General features: G+C 45.3%; 1 protein-coding gene and 1 long non-coding RNA gene across 2 annotated transcripts in view; one reads left to right on the top strand and one right to left on the bottom strand.

Moving 5' to 3' along the window:
- The window catches only part of LOC123343827, a 28,767-nt gene that overhangs the window by 2,951 nt on the left and 6,292 nt on the right, over positions 1–19,524 (top strand). Inside the window, exons 2-3 of the long non-coding RNA XR_006572381.1 lie at positions 10,038–10,213; positions 14,233–14,332. This is a non-coding gene — a long non-coding RNA (uncharacterized LOC123343827). The remainder of the gene's footprint in view (positions 1–10,037; positions 10,214–14,232; positions 14,333–19,524) is intronic.
- On the bottom strand, positions 664–14,842 carry LOC123343814 (glioma pathogenesis-related protein 1-like). The gene is made up of 6 exons (XM_044979244.1): positions 14,557–14,842; positions 10,658–10,903; positions 6,387–6,496; positions 4,603–4,685; positions 3,013–3,039; positions 664–2,926 (listed from the first exon to the last, which is right to left on the bottom strand). The coding sequence occupies exons 1-6, from the start codon at positions 14,764–14,766 to the stop codon at positions 2,757–2,759; spliced, it is 846 nt and encodes a 281-aa protein (XP_044835179.1). The 5' UTR covers positions 14,767–14,842; the 3' UTR covers positions 664–2,756.

Here is a 19,524-nt window from a genome sequence, read left to right as displayed (position 1 = left end):
GAGAGTGGATTTTTGGAGCCAACACTGTGTGTTAGCTTCCTGACTTGAAAAATCAGAACATTTTTCCGACCCCTTAGTCTTAACTCTTAATTGCAAACAGCCTGCAGGCAACAGGACTCCCCACTGTTTCCCTGCCTGCCTCTATTTGATTGTTTACAGCCAGGTACAGATGATCACAGCAAACAGGAGCTTTGTTTGTTTTTTAGATAGCAGCAGCGGCAACGGAGGAGCTCCACAGAGCTCGTTCACAACAGGGAGGAGGATCTCATTTGATTGTTCACAGATTGATCACAGCAAACAGGAGCTGATAAACAGCTCCGGTAGAAACGGAGCTCCGGAGCTCCGGAGGTTCACAACAAAACAAAGAGAGGCTGCATAACAAAACAAAGGGAGTAATTTAGTTAAAAGCATTCTGGGATATCTCCTTATTCCCTGGAGGCCAATAAAAGCGCTGGTGTGTGTCCACACTTGATGAGCAGCGCTGGATCACCAGCGCTGCAATCGCTACACCCCAACCCAGCCAGGTGTACAGCCAGCGCTGCAGCCAGGGAGTTGCAGCGCTGGATGTGCCTTGCAGGTGTGGACGGTTACTAATTGCAGCGCTGGAAAGCCTCTACCAGCGCTGCAACTTGCAAGTGTAGCCAAGCCCTTAGAGTAGTAGGAGCTGGGCTGCATATAATTAAATCTGCTCATAAAGGACACATCTGCATTTGACTTCACTCAAGCAAACACCTGCACCGGGCTCCTTATGGGTTATGGGGTCCATCCAAGTAAAGTCACTTGTATGAACAGAGCCAAGGCCTGAATCTGACTAATTGAGTTCTGGAGTCTAAGTCCAAAGATGTTGACTGATGCTAAAAAGCCCTGCTGAGATCTCAGTTGGTTCTCAGGTGTTCATACAATCACAGAGAGAACATGAAGTGTGTGTGTGTGTGTCTCTCTCTCTTTATGACCCCTCCAGTCAGAGTCCTCCAGCTCCTGGCCTGACCAGCAATCAAAAAGGTTTCCCTGCCTGTGTGGAAACCTGTTCCTCTGTCAGTCCTTCTGTGAGGACTTCCCCAACTTCTCAGCCCTCCAGTCTTTAAAGGGCTTTATCAACACTTGAGTCTCTTTGGTTCGCTCCTGGGGATTTTCCTGTCCTCCAGAGATCTGAAGAGAGCTGGTTATCCAAGGCTTCAGTCATTCAGTTATGTTCAGGCTCTGCCTACTCATTGCTGATTAAACCATCAGAATCTCATTCAAAGACAGTCAGGCACCATTCCCTTTGTGTTTAGCCCAAGGAGTATGCAGTAAGAATACAGTTTAAAATAATCGTAAGAGCTTACAGAGTGTGCATAGCACCAAACAGTTTGCACATAGATTCCCCAAATCATCGCACAGTCCTGCTTTCTTTGACAGAGCCCCAGGATTTGTCACAGGTAGGGTGACCAGATAGCAACTATGAAAAAACAGAACAGGGGGTGGGGGATAATAGGTGCCTATATAAGAAAAAGTCCGCAAAAACGGGACTGTCCCTTTATAAAAAATGAGACATCTGGTCACCCTAGAGGGGATGCTGAAAATCCTTCTTACTCACCCAAATGTTTTGGAAGAGGTGAGATGAGCAAGTGAGGGCCTTGTCTTTTATTTTGGGGGCCTTGGAGTGAGGCCCAGGCCTGCAAATACTTAATGCGTATAAGTAACATCATTCTCACAAGTAATCAGTTAAACTAATGGGATTGTTCACATAAGCAAAGCTACTCACATGCCTAAGTGTTTGCAGGATTGGGCCCCTTGTATGTAAACATTGTTTAGGCTCTGTAACTACTGAATTAGGATGCACATTGCATAAAGTGAAATAGGTAACTTTTAATGAAAGTTTGAAGTATTTTCTTCTATTTGACTTGCTTTTAGACTTCATTAAACTCTAAAAAGCATGAGCCTATTGTTCTTTATATTGTGGTATAATAGTACCCACAACAGGCTAGGTGCTTTCCACCCAGTCCTTGTCTCAAAGAGCTCATGATCTAATCAAAAGATCTAAGTGAAGAAAATATAATCAGTAGCTTTACAATTACAAATGTTTACACTTCACATGCTCTAGGAGGGAATGCACATTTCAATAAATGTGCAGGTATATCCGGTGCTCAGCCCGCAGTACTAACAAACACTAGTCACCTGTCACTAGTTGGTGCCTGTCAAGAAATGTACATATGACTGAGGAGCAGGAGGATGTGGATGGGCACCAGATGGCCTGTGGCTGGACTGAGGGTGCCTGCTAGCTAAGGAACTTGTGACTCTTCTCATCATCCCCTCAAACATTTAAACAAAAACTAAACACCTACAGGGTCAAATGCAAAAGGTTACAGGCCAAATCTTGCTTCATTTACTCACATAAGTAGTCCAATTGACTTCTATTGGACTACTCCTTTGGGTAAGGACAGCAGCAATTAGCTACATATTAACTGCACAAGCTTGATGACAGGTCCTCAAATAACAGAGCACGTAAAAGAGAAGGGTGAATGCATGCCCTTAACTCTGGCCCTTAACCAAGCAAATTACAGTGAGCCTTCACCTATATTCAGACAGTTACCTTGCGTTAAGGGTTGTGTGTGGCTTTTTTTGCATGTGATTTGAAAATAGATAAATGCACTCATCATTAATAGATTAGGCCTCATTCTACAGATCATTGTGTTAGATTTCCCCACACTAATAAATCTGCACATGGAACAGGAGTAGAATAGCCTGAAGTGTTCCCGCAATCTTTCAAATGCGTATTAGTCACTTATAGATACTTGGGGATAATGCTTCTGTAGAAACCAAACAGCTCCAAACGTCAATATAATTAACAATGGCCTTAAAACTAGAACAGTGATACAGTATTGGTCACACATGGCTTTATCCTGGTCTGGATACCTGTCCCAGTCTGGATACCACCCAGAGTTACCTATAAACAAAACGAGGAATTATTTTTAAGCAGAACTGTACTTAAGGTAACAAATTCAAGAAACAATATCTGATTGTGATACATACTTATGACTTTCTCACGCTCTGGATTTTCTGGCAAGAGAAGAGAAAGGAACATAAGCTTGTTTACCAGTTAGAAACCATTTTAACGAAAAAAATGAAAAATAATTGAGAACTTGAGTACATAATGAGATGCTCTGGGACCTTTGCTTTTCTCACCTGGGTGTAATACAAATATGTCTGTTTCACTTTAATAAAACATTGAAAAATGCCCAAAAGAGGAAACTTGAGAATAACGTGTTTCCACAATGATACTTCCAGGCCTGGCTGAGACGGAACTTGCTCATAACCACCTGCTTCTTTTAGCCCTTAGTAGCGGAAATGGAGGAAGTGGGTTTTGATAACTGCAACTAATGCTACCGCTGTTGACTTAGGCTTGGCTCCACAAAGGGACATAGGAGTTGCAATGCTGAATGTCACAACACTTAACTTCTAGGCCTCTAGAAAATCACAGAACAAGCACTGATCCACAGTCTCAGTTAAGCCCCTATACAATGAATGGGGAGACAGTAGTGCCTATTAATGCATTCCACATAAGCCAATACACTAGAGGGGGAGCAGCCTAAGATAGCCAAAAGGAGATGCTGATGAGAGGGGTGTCTCCTTAGCCCCACTCCCTCTGAGATAGCCCCATCTCCCTGCAGCCTGGACTTAGGCCCTATCTTTGCCTAGTGATCCATGAATGGGAATCCACAGCCTAAAGTCAGGCAGTTTAGGCACCTCTTGCAGGAATGAGTTAGGTGCCCGCCTTGCTCCACGCAAAACAGCCAGAGGAAGAAGAGATGCTGGTGCTACCACCCACCTTATAATTTTTAGCCCAGTGGTTATGGTGTTCTTCTGGGATGTAGGAGAGTTAGGTTCAATTCCCCACTCTCCCTCTCTGAGGGGAGGGAAAGGATCTGAACAGGGGTCTTCCCCTTCCCCAGAAGCAGGTTCTAACTCCTGAGCTTTGGGATATTATGATGTTGGGGCTCCCTCAGTCTCTTCTATTGAAGCTGCTCCACTGTGGATGAATAACAAAAGAGAGATTGGAGCAGGGGGACTGGACCCTGGGTCTTCTACCACCCCAGGTGGATTGTAATGTTGTGTTCTCTGTCTCTGGCCCAATGACTATTAAGTATTTATCCACAGTGGTACAGTCACTGGGCTGAACATTTTCTGAAAACTTTTGCAGCCGGGCTGCTTCATGTTCCTTTTGAAAAACCAGCACATTGCCTCTCTGCCTCCCCACCCCAAGCATGTGCTGTGGAGCGAATCAAATGCTTACAGAAGGTTGGGCCTAGCTGTGATCCCAGGCTGGCTAGCCACTCCCTTGAGGTTTTGTTGCACTGGTGGGGGTATTAGCCTGGCTCCCTCCTAATGCTCACTGGTGTACTAAGAGAGTCTCTTGCTACCTGGGGTGGAAAAGGGGTTCTTCATATTCTCTTTTCCTCCTCCACGTGGATCCCCACCATACATGGCTTTTGGATGTAGGTTCTCAAACGTACTTGAGAGCAAGCAACCACTGTCTTGTGACAATGGTCCATTGATATTGTGTCTTATATATGGGTCTTTCCATATGATATCATTCAGTTAGGGATTTTCCTTTTTACTTACCACATAGCTTATCCACACACTTCTCACCGTTGCATTTGCTGCATGCTGCTCCCGTGTCATAAGGCCGTGTTGGATAATTCCCACTGCAAAGAGGAACAACTTTGTTCTGATATTGACCTTCTTGGGAAGAATTTGAATATCTTGTGTTCATATTTTGTTGGAATTATTTTATCATGAGAAAATACTACAGCAAAGCCCCTTTCACACAGAACATGCAGTGAAATGGAAGAGAGCAGGAATGACTGGACCCCATGTTTAGGAACTCAGTTTTAATGAAGTTTTGTCGGTCTTCTTTCCTGAGTTTAACACTGCCAAATTTCAGCTTCCAGAGACTGAGAACTTTGGAAGTGTGATATTTAGCTATGTCACTGAAAGAGTTACTGTTCCCTTTTGTGCACACTGAACATTTTAATGTAGAGGAATCCCTGCCAGGCTGGCTGGGAATCTGTAAGGGAGCTATTTTATTTCAGTTTACATGCAGACTGTTATAGGAGTCAGTTGTCTCTTCCCCCCCACCCTCTTTTTGCACCCTCCTTCCTTTCTGGAGACTTTCTGGGTGAAATTCTAGCCTAATTGAACTCAATGGGGCCAGGATTTCACCCCATATTTCTTTGTTTATGTAAACCCTCTTGAGGACAAGGCACTCAAATGAAGGATTAAGTGGAGTTTAAGTGGTCCTTAGCTTTTGTGCTCTCCCCCTGCACTGGGTTGAATGTCACTAAATCAAATGGCACACTCGTGGAACTAATGCCCAGATGAAGTATAGTTTGATTCGGTTAACTCACATGCTAAAGGATAGAATTTGAGTGTACAAGAAACACAGCATATAGAGTTTCAATCCACTATTCAGCAGCGGTAAAGGACACCAATAGGAAGCTGGCTCTCACAGTATCAAGAGATGTATTAGAAGTCCAAGGATACTGCATTACACTTTATAAAGCACTGGTTTGACATATTTGTGGGTACAGTCTTGTATTATAGTCAATCTTGGTTACCCTAGGATATGTCTGCACTGCAATGGGGGGGGAGGGAGGGAGGGAGGGAGGGATGATTGCATCATGTAAACTAGCTAGCCTGAGAATTGAGAACAGTGAAGTCACATCAGCATGGGCTTCACTATGGGGTTGTACAAGCCTGCCAGAGACCCTGGGTAATTACTTGGCCTGTGAGCCTGGAACCCTAAATACTTACTTGGGTGGCAAGCTTAGGCTAGACTCCTTGCTGCTGCAGCTTTACTGCTGTTAGTACTTGCTCTAGTTAGATTAAAGCTAGCTCGGGTATGTCCACCCAAGCTGCCACCACACCTCCAACTGCAGTGTAGACATACCCTACATGTAGAGTGACATAGTTAAGTTGGAGAACTACTCCCCTCCGCCAAAGATTAGATAAAAGGAGTGGAGAGGTTTACACAGATAAAGGCTCTGTGTTTTAGGGCTAAATCCCCTGAATTTAAATTTCAAAATTAGGATTGAGTCCCCCAAAAGTCTTAAATTTCCGTGCATGCTCAGAAGTAGCATCAACTGTATGTGACACACCAGTCAGTAGATCAGTTGCTCAAATATTCAATGCAGCCCATCTTCCGGCATCTCCCCTATTTTGCCTTTTTCTTTGGCCCCATTATTGACTCCATTATTCTCCTCGATCAAAGAGAATTGGGCATGGCTTTCTCTGGAGGATCTCATTGCTGCTTCAAGCATTACCCATATGAATTTACCAGAAAGTAACATTTATCACTCCTCCCCCACACCACATTCTTATAAAATAATTGTAATGAGAGGACTTACGCTGGCCCATAGTTGCAAATAAAATGTGCTGCATTAGGTCCACGAAACCCTGTTACCGTAGGGCAAAAGTGAACAGCGCAGCCAACTTTGTAACTTGTCGCCCAAGCAATCTGAAAAGAAGTGGACATAAGCTACAATAAAATATCTGATTTAACATTCATGGGACTACAGAGAGACTGCTACTGTACTTGTGACACAAACACAGAATTGCTGAAATAAGAAAAATGTATCCTAGGGACTCTTTACTTGTCCAGTGGGTCGGCCTGGCTTAACATGAGTGAGGCCTCATTTCTTGGGAGACAGGACTAGGGAGGTAAATGGATCAGCAGTCTGGAAACAGACTGTCTGTACCAGCTAAGAAAAAGTGGAACATCCAGGGAACCATTTACAATGGATCAGTCAGGAACATAAAGATGAGGTACAGAGTTAAGCCATGTCTACACTAGAGACCTGACAGTGGCACAGCTGTACCAATGCAGCTGCACCACTGTAAGGGTATGTCTACACTACAAGAGTAGTTCGATTCAACTTAATTCAAATTTGTGGAATCGACCTTACGAAGTCGAATTTGTGTATCCACACTAAGGACACTAATTCGACTTTGTGAGTCCACACTAACGGGGCCAGCGTCGACTTTGGAAGCAGTGCAGTGTGGGAAGCTATCCCACAGTTCCCGCACTCCCCGCTGCCCATTGGAATGCTGGGTAGAGCCCCCAATGCCTGCTGGGGGAAAAAATGTGTCGAGGGTGGTTTTGGGTAACTGTCATAATTGAACCGTCAATCATACCCTCCCTCCCTGAAAACGCCTGCGGGCAATCTGTTCGTGCACTTTTCTGGTCAGTGACAGCGCGGATGCCACAGCACTGCGAGCATGGAGCCCGCTGCAGTTATGGCCGTTTTCACCTCCTCGCACCTTATCGTCCACCTCTTCCACAGTCAGCTGCTGAGAAATCGGGCTATTTTCAATGGTGCTGCAAGCACTGGTGGACCATAGGGGACGTTTTACCAACATCAACGTCGGGTGGCCGGGCAAGGTTCATGACGCGCGTGTTTTCAGGAACTGTGGTCTGTTTAGACACCTGCAGGAAGGTAGTTTCTTCCGGGACCACAAAATAACTGTTGGGGATGTGCAGATGCCTATAGTGATCCTCGGGGACCCAGCCTACCCACTAATGCCCTGGCTCATGAAGCCCTATACAGGCGCCTTGGACAGCGACAAGGAACTCTTCAAGTACCTGCGAGCAGCAAGCAGCGAGACCTGTGACTGTTCAGTTTCTTTACAGAGAAGCTGAACCTGCCCCTGTTTCTTTACCCAGTTACTGTTGACTATCCTCTGCAGTTACATACCCCGTTCACCCCGTTTCCCCTACTTCCAACACACATGTAAAAATAAAATACATGTTCCATTGTTACTTAACAAAGGTTTCTTTATTAATGACTTTGCGTTAAAGGGTTGAAACTGGGATGCAGACTGTGTTGCGTAGGGTGTGCAGTGATGTAAAGACCACCTCTAAACTCAAGGAATGACAGGCTCCTGCTCCTAGAGCGGTCCGCAGTGCCGGACTGGTTGTTTCAATGGAGCCTGCCATCCCTCCTTTTTGCGACTCTGTGTGCGGGGGCTATGTGACCTTGTGGCGGAGGAGGACGGATACAGATTCCTCTGCTGCGTGACTCTGCGGTCCAGGACAAGGACCGCTGCATAAGATCTGTAACCGCCCTCCCCCGCTACAAAGTCACGTCCCCCCACCCACCCACACAGAACCTGGAAACCACCTCCCATACCGACCAGGGTGCCTACTGACTGCACTGTGTGTGTGACCTGCTGCTGATCCTGCCCCCATGTCTGTACCCTGGTAAAGGTGACTGTCCTATGCAATTACCAACCCCCTTCCCCACCCCCCCCTTCAAACACAGTCTTCTGTAAAAAAAAACATGATGGAAACAGTAATTAACAGCAAAGTATTTTTAATAATTAACTAGACAGTTAGGGGATGAAACTGGGATTGGGGCTTGGGTGAGTCAGGAAGGGAAGGACTTCGCAAAATTTAGGGTATGAGAGCTTTTGGGTACTTGAGCACTCTGCTGGGGTGCAGTGACAGTTTTCACGGCCCCTGGCGCCCCTCCTTCTGGTTATTTTGGGTGAGGGGGGTATGGGACTTTGTGGTGGGGGAGGGCGGTTGCAGATACACTGCAGGGGGGCTCTGTCCTCCTGCCTGCAGTCCTGCAGAACATCCACAAGGCGCCGGAGCTTGTCAAATTTTCCCTGGGCATTTCCTGTGTGGCTGGTCAGAACATCCAAGCTCGGACTGCTGTCCAGAGCGTCAACAGAGTGGTGCAGTGTGGGATAGCTCCCGGAGCTACTAAGGTCAATTTCCGTCCACACCTAGCCTAATTCGACATGGCCATGTCGAATTTAGCGCTACTCCCCTCATCGGGGAGGAGTACAGAAGTCGAACTAAAGAGCCCTCTATGTCGAATTAAATAGCTTCGTGGTGTGGACGGGTGCACGGTTAATTCGAATTAACGCTGCTAAATTCGAATTAAAGTCCTAGTGTGGACCAGGCCTAAGAGTTCCCATGTAGTCACTCTATGCCAACAGCAGAGAGCTCTCCCATCAACATAATTAAATCACCTCCAGTGAGTGGTAGTAGCTATGTTGGAAGGAGAGCATCTCCTGCTGACATAGCGCTGTCCACACTGGTGCTTCTGTTGGTGTAACTTATGCCGCTCAGGGCTGTGTGTTTGTCACACGCCTGGGCAACATAAGTTATACCGACAAGTGCTAATGTAGACATAGCCTAAGTCGTGTGTGGACAGAGAGTGCTGCACAGGGATTGGCTTCTACAAAGTAACCAAGCCAGTCCCAAAATATGTAATGCAATGTATAGTCAACACAATGTAATGTGTAAGTGCATATAAAGGAGGAAACATTAAATTCTCGAAAACACTGACAAACGGGAAATCTTTCCACTGATGCATTTTCATATGTTGATCTTGTGTGACTAGGAAAATAACTTTGCCAGGGTAGTTGATGACTTCTAGCAAATGTGAGGTTAGGTGTTTTTAACCTGTCTCATTTACTTAATTGTAGTCCACTGACCAGCACTACTTTTCTATCTGGAAAAGTGTTAAGAGTTCAAAGACATGATGTGTAATAAAGGCCCAATTCAGCTCATCTCTCACTAAGCTCAATTTTCCCATATGCTGAAGTCAATCAGGTTATAGAGTAGCAGCCGTGTTAGTCTGTATCCGCAAAAAGAACAGGAGTACTTGTGGCACCTTAAAGACTAACAAATTTATTTTAGCATGAGCTTTCGTGAGCTACAGCTCACTTCTTCGGATGCATAGAATGGAACACACAGACAGGAGATATTTATACATACAGAGAACATGAAAAGGTGGAAGTATGCATAACAACAGGAAAAGTCTAATCAATTGAGATGAGCTATCTAAGTTACCCTTTATCCAATGAGAATGAAAGGCTCTCAGCTGGATTCCTGCCTCTCAACATTCCAGGAATGTGACGTTCTGCTCGATAACCATTCCTCCACCCTATTTAAACTTTTTTATAACAAGTTTTAGTGAATTTATTGCTCACAAAAAATGCTGGTATGATACTCCCAGAAACTGAAATCCTCTTTTTGTCTATAGGCAAAGCTCAACAGCTCAGCCTTCATGTCCGCATGATCCTTAGCCTCTTTTCGGTGAGACTGCCAACAGGAGACATGAACCTTATCTGCTATGAACTGGACTGATGCCACAAATTCATTTAACATATAGGCCACGGTACAGTCAGAAGGCAGTTTTTAATGAGACTCTTTATAAAAGTGAGAGAATACGTAGATAGTTAATATAAAGCAAATCTACTTGCACATAAAAATGATGCATATTTTTCATAAATATAGGACCAATAAAGTTGTGCATTGCAAATAGCTTCTGGATTACACAGCTGATAACAGTAACAATTATTTTTTAGTCATCAATCTGAGCTTGATTTTTTGATTGCTGACCGAAAACAGAAAGACCCTGTAGCCAATTTCCAGTCTTGCCCCATTCTGATTTTGAGCAAACTCTTAAATAACCTATATTGCTACTACTAGTCTGAGGGTCTGTATCTGGTTCCTTGCTAGAAGAGAGTCTCTTTCAGGGAAACAAAAATAAGATTAAATTTAAAGGATTAAAAAAAAATCGTCTTTATTTCTCCCATTTTAAATTACAATGGACAAAAATAATTCTGAAGTTGAGATGGAGAAATGTAGCAAATGACTTACCTGAGTGTAATGGCCACACACGTTGCTGCAAGTGTTAGTGCCATAGGTATAGTCTTCGAACTCATCGTACCAACTAGTGAGGGCTGCAGTCACAGAAAACATGCGAAGAGAGCCAGTCCAGATGTTTTCTCCAACAGAAGTAAAGGTAGGGTGGGCCTTCCCGGGTATCTTGAGATAGATATTATGTTTAAACTGACATGTCTTTGCCCATGCTCTGGCTGTCTTTGCCAAATCTGGGTCCCAGCTCTGCCAAATGTAAAGACAGACACAAACCATTTTCAGCTACATTGGCATAACAGTAATGCAAAGGAATTTCCTAGAGAGGCCATTCACAGATGTGAAAATGTCATATGTTCTGCATATCTATTCATTCCTGGCCTCCTCGGAGATTTCCAAGAAAGGGCTCTGGGAGTTTTATAGAACTAGCTGATAAACAGTCTTGTGAACTCATTTTTGGTAAGTTTAACCACTCATTCAGACCGGCACATCAAATTTCTGTTTTTGCTGGAAACCTGGGTTTATAAGACAAACACTAAACTTGTTTGGGAAACAAATGTAGGCATTTAAGCTCTCTTTAATAAAAAATGGGGATTCATTACTGCGTTAAAGAACTAATTTTCAAGAGCACCATAGGCATTTCAGAGCAAATTTGTGTTGCCATCTGTCCAGTTTTATGGACAGTAAGCCAAATTCTGTGAGTGCAAATGTTGGCTCCAAATCCACATTTGCATAAACAAATCTGAATTTGCCTATGCAAAGCGGATAGTCAAATGGCTGTCTATGACATTTGTGTACTCAAATGCCTATTTGCACAAGTGTTGGTTTGGTTTTGCTTTTTCTTCTTTGTGCACACAAAGCCTCCTGGGACAAATGTAGAGTTGTCTTTCTGAAAACTCAACCCTGGGATCTTACCCTTGTATCTTTAAAAAGACTCCTTTTATAGTGAAAATTCAGTGACCCAATCAATTCCATGCTTGCATGAGGCATTCTGATTTTTAGAAAAATTTTAACTAGTGGAATTTCTCTGTTCCACCCCAATTTTTAGCAAACCAGCTCGAGCAGAGCTAGCTCTTGTCTGTTTACCTATGCTGGGAAGCACGGTACCTGCGGAAGTGTCAACGTACCCAAAGGGAACAGTTTGTGAACAGTTGATATCTGCTGAATACTTGCAAGAAAGTGACAGTTCCAAATCCCATTGCAGTCACTGGGAGTCTTTCCACTGATTTGAATGGCCTTTGGATCAGGCCCAAAGAGTGCCTTCCCACAAACCGAGCAGGGGAAAAGGGTTACATTTGTCAGTTAACTTGTTTGCAATGAAGAATTTGACAGTCTCTCTTCCTTGGTAATGCCACTGTAACCTCCCAGTAAGATGTGTATAGTTATTTTGAAATCGACTTTTTCTTTAGATGCTGAAGACACCACAAACACCACCAGCAGCCTCTTCTTGTATTTTTGTTGCTTGCATGCAGAGAAAGAGGAAATGCTTCTCACATACGTATTTCCATTTTAAAAAGGCTGTTCTCAAAAAGGTGGAATGTCTTGAGTTCATTCTCTTATGCCTCTAGATAGAAACCTGAGCCTCATCTGAAGCCTGGTCTACACTACAGAGTTAGATCGTCATAAGGCAGCTTACATTGACCTAACTCTGTAAGTGTTCCCAATAATATGTAGCTCCCACCAATGTAAGTCACCCTCTATACTGACTTAATAACTCCACCTCTGAGGGAGATGTAGCACTTAAGCTGATGTAGTTAGGTCGTCGCAGCGTCAGTGTAGACACGGTTTGCTTACATTGACTGTTGCTGTCTTTCAGAAACTGTCCCAAAATGCCCCATGCTAGCAGTTAAATCAGTGCAAGCGCTCCTGGTGAGGCCGCACACCACTGACACAAAGAGTGTAGTGTGGACATGTAACATTGATTCAATTACGGTGGTGGCTATATATCAGTGTAACTTAGGTCAACTTAATTTTGTAGTGTAGATTTGCCCTGAGGTAAACCAGGGCTCCAAGTGAAATACTGTAATCCTCTTTAGTCATACTTAACTTTTAATTGTTGAAGAGCTAAGCAGTATGTGGTTTTACACTACATTGCATTTCACAATAGATTTTGGCACTTCCCCTATTGCTTCCTCCACATTAGATACCTCATTGGAGGGGGGTTTGATTTAGTCTGACCTTCAGAAATAATGCTGTCAAGGTTTTTAGGCCTCATGCTAGTTGTAATATAATCTTTCCCCTATAATCTGTGAGTGTAATTTTTCAGATTTTGTGTCTAATTTAAAACAAAGGAATTCTGCACTTCATTGCAGTAACCCTAATATACAACCCTAGTGTCCTTTCAATAAGACCTACAGGACTCAGGATGGTGATAAGCACCAGTAAAAGAACGTTGACGGGGGATAGCCAGACAGAACCCAGATAGAACCTAGTGAGAGAGCCAGCTTTGTCTGGAAACTTTGAACCAGCACGTACTGTAACTAACAAACACTATTCTCATGACTGTAAAAAGAAAAACCACTTTCCAACTTCCAATTTGTGGTGTTTATCCAGAAAAAAAGAATTGCCTCTCCAGTTTTCGTCTCAGCAAAGTTACTCTTGGTTTCTGCGTGCAGAGGTTCTGCTACTTAGCGGCCACCTCTTTCCTGGTGGTGGATTCACAGTTGCTGGTCACTCCAATTGCCATATATGCAAATGAGTTTATTAGAATGTTGGCAGGGATCTTGCTGAGCAGGGACACAGTACATCTTATGTGGTGGCAGATATTTCCCTGGAATATATTTGGCCACAGATGCAATATATCTTCATTACTGAACTTCAAGACAGAGAAATCAAGATTTATCCAACGAGAAGATGCAGGAAGCATCACAGTCTAAATATTACCCATTCTAGCAAGAAAGGGAACTAGGTAGAGTGACATGTTTCCCAGGACTTTGAAATTGAAGAAACCCTCCAAAGGACTTTTTCCTCTGAACAGAACAGCAGGGTTTCTGTCACATAGTTATAACACGTTTATCTATGTAGTTTGTGAGTCCCTTGAACTAGGGAAAGGGAATCACTGCTGCAGTTGACAAATGGGAGTTCTCCCCTTAAGGGGATTTTTGTGTATTTTTACCAGAATGCTGGATCTGTCTGTACCCCAGCGTGGGATGGGTAGACACTGCACTCCCAACAGTAATAATCAGGGTGCCTCAGTGGTCCCAGAACTGACAGTCAGGGACTCTAACTTCCTGGTTAGATTTGGTTTTGTTTCTTTTAGGCCTCTGTTGCTGCCCCAGCACCTCCAGCTTACAGGACCACCAGCAGCTGTGAATAATCCTCTGTTGGATGAAGTCCTGAGACAGCATTGCAGGTAACCAAACAGCTATAAACTCTCCAAAGTGACTTGATGACAGTGTCCTCTTCCAGCATAGATTTACAGCATGCAACACTGAAGAGATGGGGGAAGTGGGGGGAAGGAAACTAACTAATGTGCATATTTAGTGCTTCACGTGTAGCCCACGAAAGCTTATGCTCAAATAAATTTATTAGACTCTAAGGTGCCACAAGGACGTCTGTTCTTTTTTTAAATCACGCAGGGGCTGCTGAGCTATGACAGTTTAAAACAAGGAGGATTTTCATAGCATAAACCTCAAGCATTGAAAAATCCATCTGAACCCTGGGAGAGGCACTGAGCAGGTATGTGTCCAGCTGTGATAACTGGAGTCTTACTGAAGTGGTTTGAGGCTTTGGGATTGTTTTTTTGTTTTGTTTTTAAACTATGATTCAAGGAGGGTTGGCATAGCTGAAAAGCTTTCGTAGCCAGTTACAGAAGTAAGTCCGCATGAGAACAGTTAACACCATTACAACGTTCACTGTCTGTGTGCAAGTGAGGAGTAAAATATTGCTGAAGGTCTCCTTACCATGTGAAGCATGTTGCTAGCTGCTGGATTCACCCGGGACCGAAAATTGTTATGAGCCGTCACGCACTCCTCAATAAACTGTTTGTCTCTTGTATCAGGTAAAGTACTTGGCTCATAAGAGTAGCAGCAAACTGAGAGAGCCAGTACGACCAGCCCAGGAAGGGACAGCGTGATTTTCATGATTCTCAAATCTCTCTGACCTTCCAACATTGAAAGCAGAATATTTTGGCTATATACGGTGCTCTTAGCTCCCCAGACGGTGTTTTGGCTGGAAGGCTGAGTTTTATCTTCAAATTACAGCTGCTTAATAGGGTATTGCTAACAGGAAACCAATCGGCTTCAGCAGCCCCCAAAAAGAATGAGGAAATTGTGGTAAATACATTTTGCACTGAAGCTGTTGAGTTTCTGTTTTAGTGAGCATTTGTATTGGCAGGGCAAAGACTAGGCCAGGGTGGGGAGGGGGGAGAGGAGCATGCGATGTCGCTCCTGGCAGGGGAGGGGAGAGGAAGGAGGAACAAGCAGCGTTGCTCCAGCTGGTGGTATGGGGGGTACCGCTGCCTCCCCCACCCCACTGGTACCCCTGTCCTCAATTTCAGGAGGAAACTTCTGGAGTTTAGAATGGCCCAAATTAGTGAACTCTACAGCAAGGCACTTCTTACATAAATGTTAATTACCTGTATTGTAACTGGAGTTCTTCAAGATGGGTTGTCTGCATGTGTTTCATTTCTTGTTTCAGACTGAAAATAAGGTGTAACTTTAACAGATCTGCTCTAGAAATTATTATGGGGAAGTCCTATGGTCTGTGTTATACAGGAGGTCTGAGTAGATGATCACAGGCAGGGCTGTCCTCAGGCATACGCACCTGAAAATTTGGGGGCATCCCGGGTCTTAGTGTCCACAGGGCTGCCCAGAGGATTCAAGGGACCTGTGGCAAAGCAGGGGAGTGGACATAAAAAAGGCACCACCCACTGCGGTGCCTGTACTCACCAGGCGGTGCTCCAAGTCTGCGGCGGCGGGTCCTTCACTTGCTCCGAGTCTTCAGCTGCAGTGGGTCCTTCACTCGCTCTGCGTCTTCCGCAGCACTGAAGGACCCGCCGCCAAAGTGCTGCCGAAGACCCGGACCGCCACCAGGTGAGTAGCCAGGAAAGGGATTCTCAGCCAGGGCTCGTGGGGCCCCTGTGGGGCCTAGGCAAATTGCCCCATTGGCCCCCCTCCCCGCCCCCCCGGGTAGCTCTGAGGGTCCACCTTTCCAGCTCTTCGTATTTGTGTTCTGATCTCTCCTGCTGCAGCCTGGTGAGTCTTTCTCTGAAGGGATCTAGTTCTTAAAAGTGAAAAAGCCTTCCAGTCTGCCAGACCTATTAGCACAAAACTGAAACTGTAAGAGTCATTCAAGTGGTAATGAAGGATTTAACAGGCATTTGCCAACCCCCAGGCATCTACTGTCAGTTTCTGAATGTACTGACAAAAACAGTTGTGCATGACTGTAATATTTACTCAGAATATGTCAGTCTACAGGACCTTAATTTAAAATTTGCTTTAAAAATATTTCATTAGCGTGTTGATGAAGATTATAAAAACATATCTAAAAAATCCTTGCATAGATTTTTAGATGCACAATCTGAGTATTCATCTTTAGCCTTAAATGTTTGGATCTTCAGACATATTGTTTTTTAAATAAATCCTTCAAAAGACCACCCTTATCTAAAATACACATGCAAGCCTGGGCTCCTGTCAGGCATAGGGCCCCATAAATCCTAAGGATGCCCTGATCACAGTGGTCCTTTCTGGCTTTGGAGTCTATAAATCTATGCACAGTGTGTGCCAGAGATTGGAACCTTACAGGCAGCAGTGTTCCTTGGGCCACACCTGTTCCCTTCATGCCTTTGAGCAAAGGGGGCATAAAAGGGGACGAAATGACCAACTGACCGACCCTCAGTTCCTTCATTAGTATCAAGTCAGTATGTTAGGGCATGGCTACACTTGCAGATGTAGAGCGTTGTAAGTTAAACCAGCCCTTGGAGATCACAGGAGGGAAAGCACTGCAGTGTGGTCACACTGTCAGCTGCAAGTGCTCTGGCGTGGCCACATTTGCAGCAGCATTGGGAGCGGTGCATTATGGGCAGCTATCCCACAGAGCACCTCTTCCCATTCTGGTGCTGTGGCTTGTGGGAAGGGGGTGGGGGAGGGCATTCTGGGTCTTGTCCCAATACCCTGTGATGGATCACTTTGCATCCCAGAAATCGCTACGCTTCCGTCCACATTTGGTGCCATCTTTCAACATTTTTTGTACTGCGCGCTCTGCCTTCCCATTTGGTCTGCAAGAATGGAGCCTGAAGTGCTGAGGAACATGCTGATGGGTCTCACCAGCACATCACATTTGGCAGTCAAGTTACTTCTTAAGCTACAAACTGACAGGGAGGAGTCCGACAACGATGTCGACTCGCATAACACATATGACACGAGATGGCTTGTGGCATTCATGGACATGCTCACCACCGTGGAACGCTGCTTTTGGGCTCAGGAAACAAGCACTGGGTGGTGGGATCACATAGTCATGCAAGTCTGGGATGATGAGCAGTGGCGGCAGAACTTTTGGATGAGAAAAGCCACTTTCATGGGACGGTGTGATGAGCTTGTCCCAGCCCTGCAGTGCAAGGACACGCGATTGAGAGCTGCCCTGACGGTGGAGAAGCGGGTGGCTATTGCAACCTAGAAGCTGGCAACTCCAGACAGCTACCGATCGGTCGGGAACCAGTTTGGAGTGGGAAAGTCAACCGTTGGAATTGTGTTGATGCAAGTTTGCAGGGCCATTAATCGCATCCTGCTCAGAAGAACAATGACTCTGGGTAATGTGCATGACATTGTGGCTGGCTTTGCACAAATGGGTTTCCCTAACTGCGGAGGGGCAATAGATGGGACGCATATTCCAATTCTGGCACCAGCCCACCTAGCCTCTGAATACGTTAATCGGAAGGGGTATTTCTCTATGGTTCTCCAGGCGTTTGTGGATCACCGACATTAACGCAGGCTGGCCCGGAAAGCATCTTTTGGAACACTGGCCTGTTCAGGAAGCTGCAGGCAGGGACTTTCTTCCCAGACCAGAAGATCACTGTAGGGGATGTCGAAATGCCCATTGTGATGCCTGGAGACCCTGCTTACCCTTTAATGCCATGGCTCATGAAACCCTACACAGGGAGCCTTGACAGCAGCAAGGAGTGGTTCAACAACAGGCTGAGTCAGCGCAGCATGACTGTGGAGTGTGCTTTTGGCCATTTAAAGGGCCGCTGGTGCTGACTGTATGGGAAGCTGGACCTGGCCGATGACAACATCCCTACGGTTTTATCCGCGTGCTGTACCCTCCATAACATTTGTGAAGGGAAGGATGAAAGATTCACTCAGGCAGGGAACTCGGAGTTTCTACAACTGGAGGCTGAATTTGAACAGACAGAGAGCAGGATTATTAGAGAGGTCCAGCACAGGGCTGCAAGGATTAGGGATGCCTTGAGAGAGAAATTTGAGGCTGAAAGCCACTAGTAATGTCTGGTGCCCTGCACAGGAGTGATGAGAGGTGGTTCCAATGTTATTAGGAATCTGTTTGTGATACCAACTTGCTGTGCCTGTTGCTTTCCTGGGCTAAGGTATCTTTTACTTAATGCAATAATAAAGAATGTTTTCAAAGCCAAAAAATGCATTTATTGAAAAGAAACACAACTGCTTGGGAAACAGAAAGGGAAAAGGGGTGGTGGGAATGGGAGGGGAATGGTTCAATCACAGATTTGCGTATGTCCTGTTCTCATACTCAGCCTTCCTGTCTGGAGTGCTGTGCAATGAGTGCTGCACTTCAGGCTGGCTATACTGCATGGTGATGGGGTCTGAGTGCAGTGGGTAAGGGTCATGGTTTTCAGATCTGGGTGCTGAAGCTACAGGTGTTGGAGGCAGCTGGTGGCGATAAGAAAGTGGGGGAAAGTGGGTTGGAGGTGACATGAGGGCACAAGGGAAAGAGTTTTGGGACAAGGGCTGCGGGGGAACATGGTAGTGCTCCGCCTGCATTGCTTTGAGCACCTGTATTGTGTCTGCTTGGCACTCCATAATGCTTAGCAGTTGCTCTGTGCTTTGGTGCCAGCGATCTGCATTCTGCTGGCGGACTCTCTTTTCACTCTCCCACCACTCCTGCGCTTTTTGATTTTCATTAAGGGATTGCTGCATTACTTCATTACTTTGCTTCAACATGGCCTCTTCCTAATTCTTTGGAGTCTTTCGTCCGGTGATAACAAGGACAGCTGAGATCTCAAGGTTGCCTCTGTAAAGGCAAAATGCAACACTTAACAGAGGCAGCATTGTTCCCACCAGACAGAGCAATGATTCCCCTATACTTAAAGACAAGCACAGTCTACACAATAGCAGAATTTGCCCATCCCAAAGTGAGTGCACATTACCCACAGGAGCCCCAAAATGGTGAGTAAGCACAGGGTCAAGGGGGACTGATTGTTTCACGGCTGTACTGTCCTCTGGGTTTCTGTGCCTTGGGGAGAGCTAACAGCTGCAGGGGGCCCCTATACTGAACACTCTTCCCCACATTTTCCACAGGAGTTCATCCTGGAAAATATCTCACCACTGAGGGTGACCTGGGAAGCAAGGGAGTGTCTTCTACTACAATGTGGCTTCCGCCCTGCCCCATATGCAGCTTGCCTGTGTGCAGCAATGGTCCTCCTGCCCATCACAGCACAGTGACACGGACATGTTAGCCTGACTGGGACTAGGAGCACAGTAGTTCTCCCAAGGCACCTGTGCAAGCGGATTGCCCAGCTTCTTCATGAGACCTTTGAAGAGATCACTAGGCCAATTACCGTGATGTGAGACATCATATCAACGCCGTATGCCACATCTAGGCATGCATGCATCCCTAACCTTCCTCACCCCAAGAGCCCACACCGAACAACTTCCTTCCCAGAATAAAAGCCGTTTACC

Source organism: Mauremys mutica, chromosome 1, assembly GCF_020497125.1.
Source record: "Mauremys mutica isolate MM-2020 ecotype Southern chromosome 1, ASM2049712v1, whole genome shotgun sequence".
Lineage (NCBI taxonomy): Eukaryota > Metazoa > Chordata > Testudines > Geoemydidae > Mauremys > Mauremys mutica.
Note: the sequence above shows the minus strand (reverse complement) of the source record. Positions and strands in the feature narration are given on the sequence as shown.

What these genes read in the sequence shown, in the direction of transcription:
- LOC123343814 (XM_044979244.1), bottom strand. Translation starts at nt 14,766, where the DNA reads ATGTTGGAAGGTCAGAGAGATTTGAGAATCATGAAAATCACGCTGTCC. An exon ending in ATTTGCAACTATGGGCCAGC is followed by an intron (nt 4,686 to 6,386) that starts GTAAGTCCTCTC and finishes TCCTCTTTGCAG; the next exon opens with TGGGAATTATCCAACACGGC. An exon ending in AGAGCGTGAGAAAGTCATAA is followed by an intron (nt 2,927 to 3,012) that starts GTATGTATCACA and finishes TTTTGTTTATAG; the next exon opens with GTAACTCTGGGTGGTATCCA.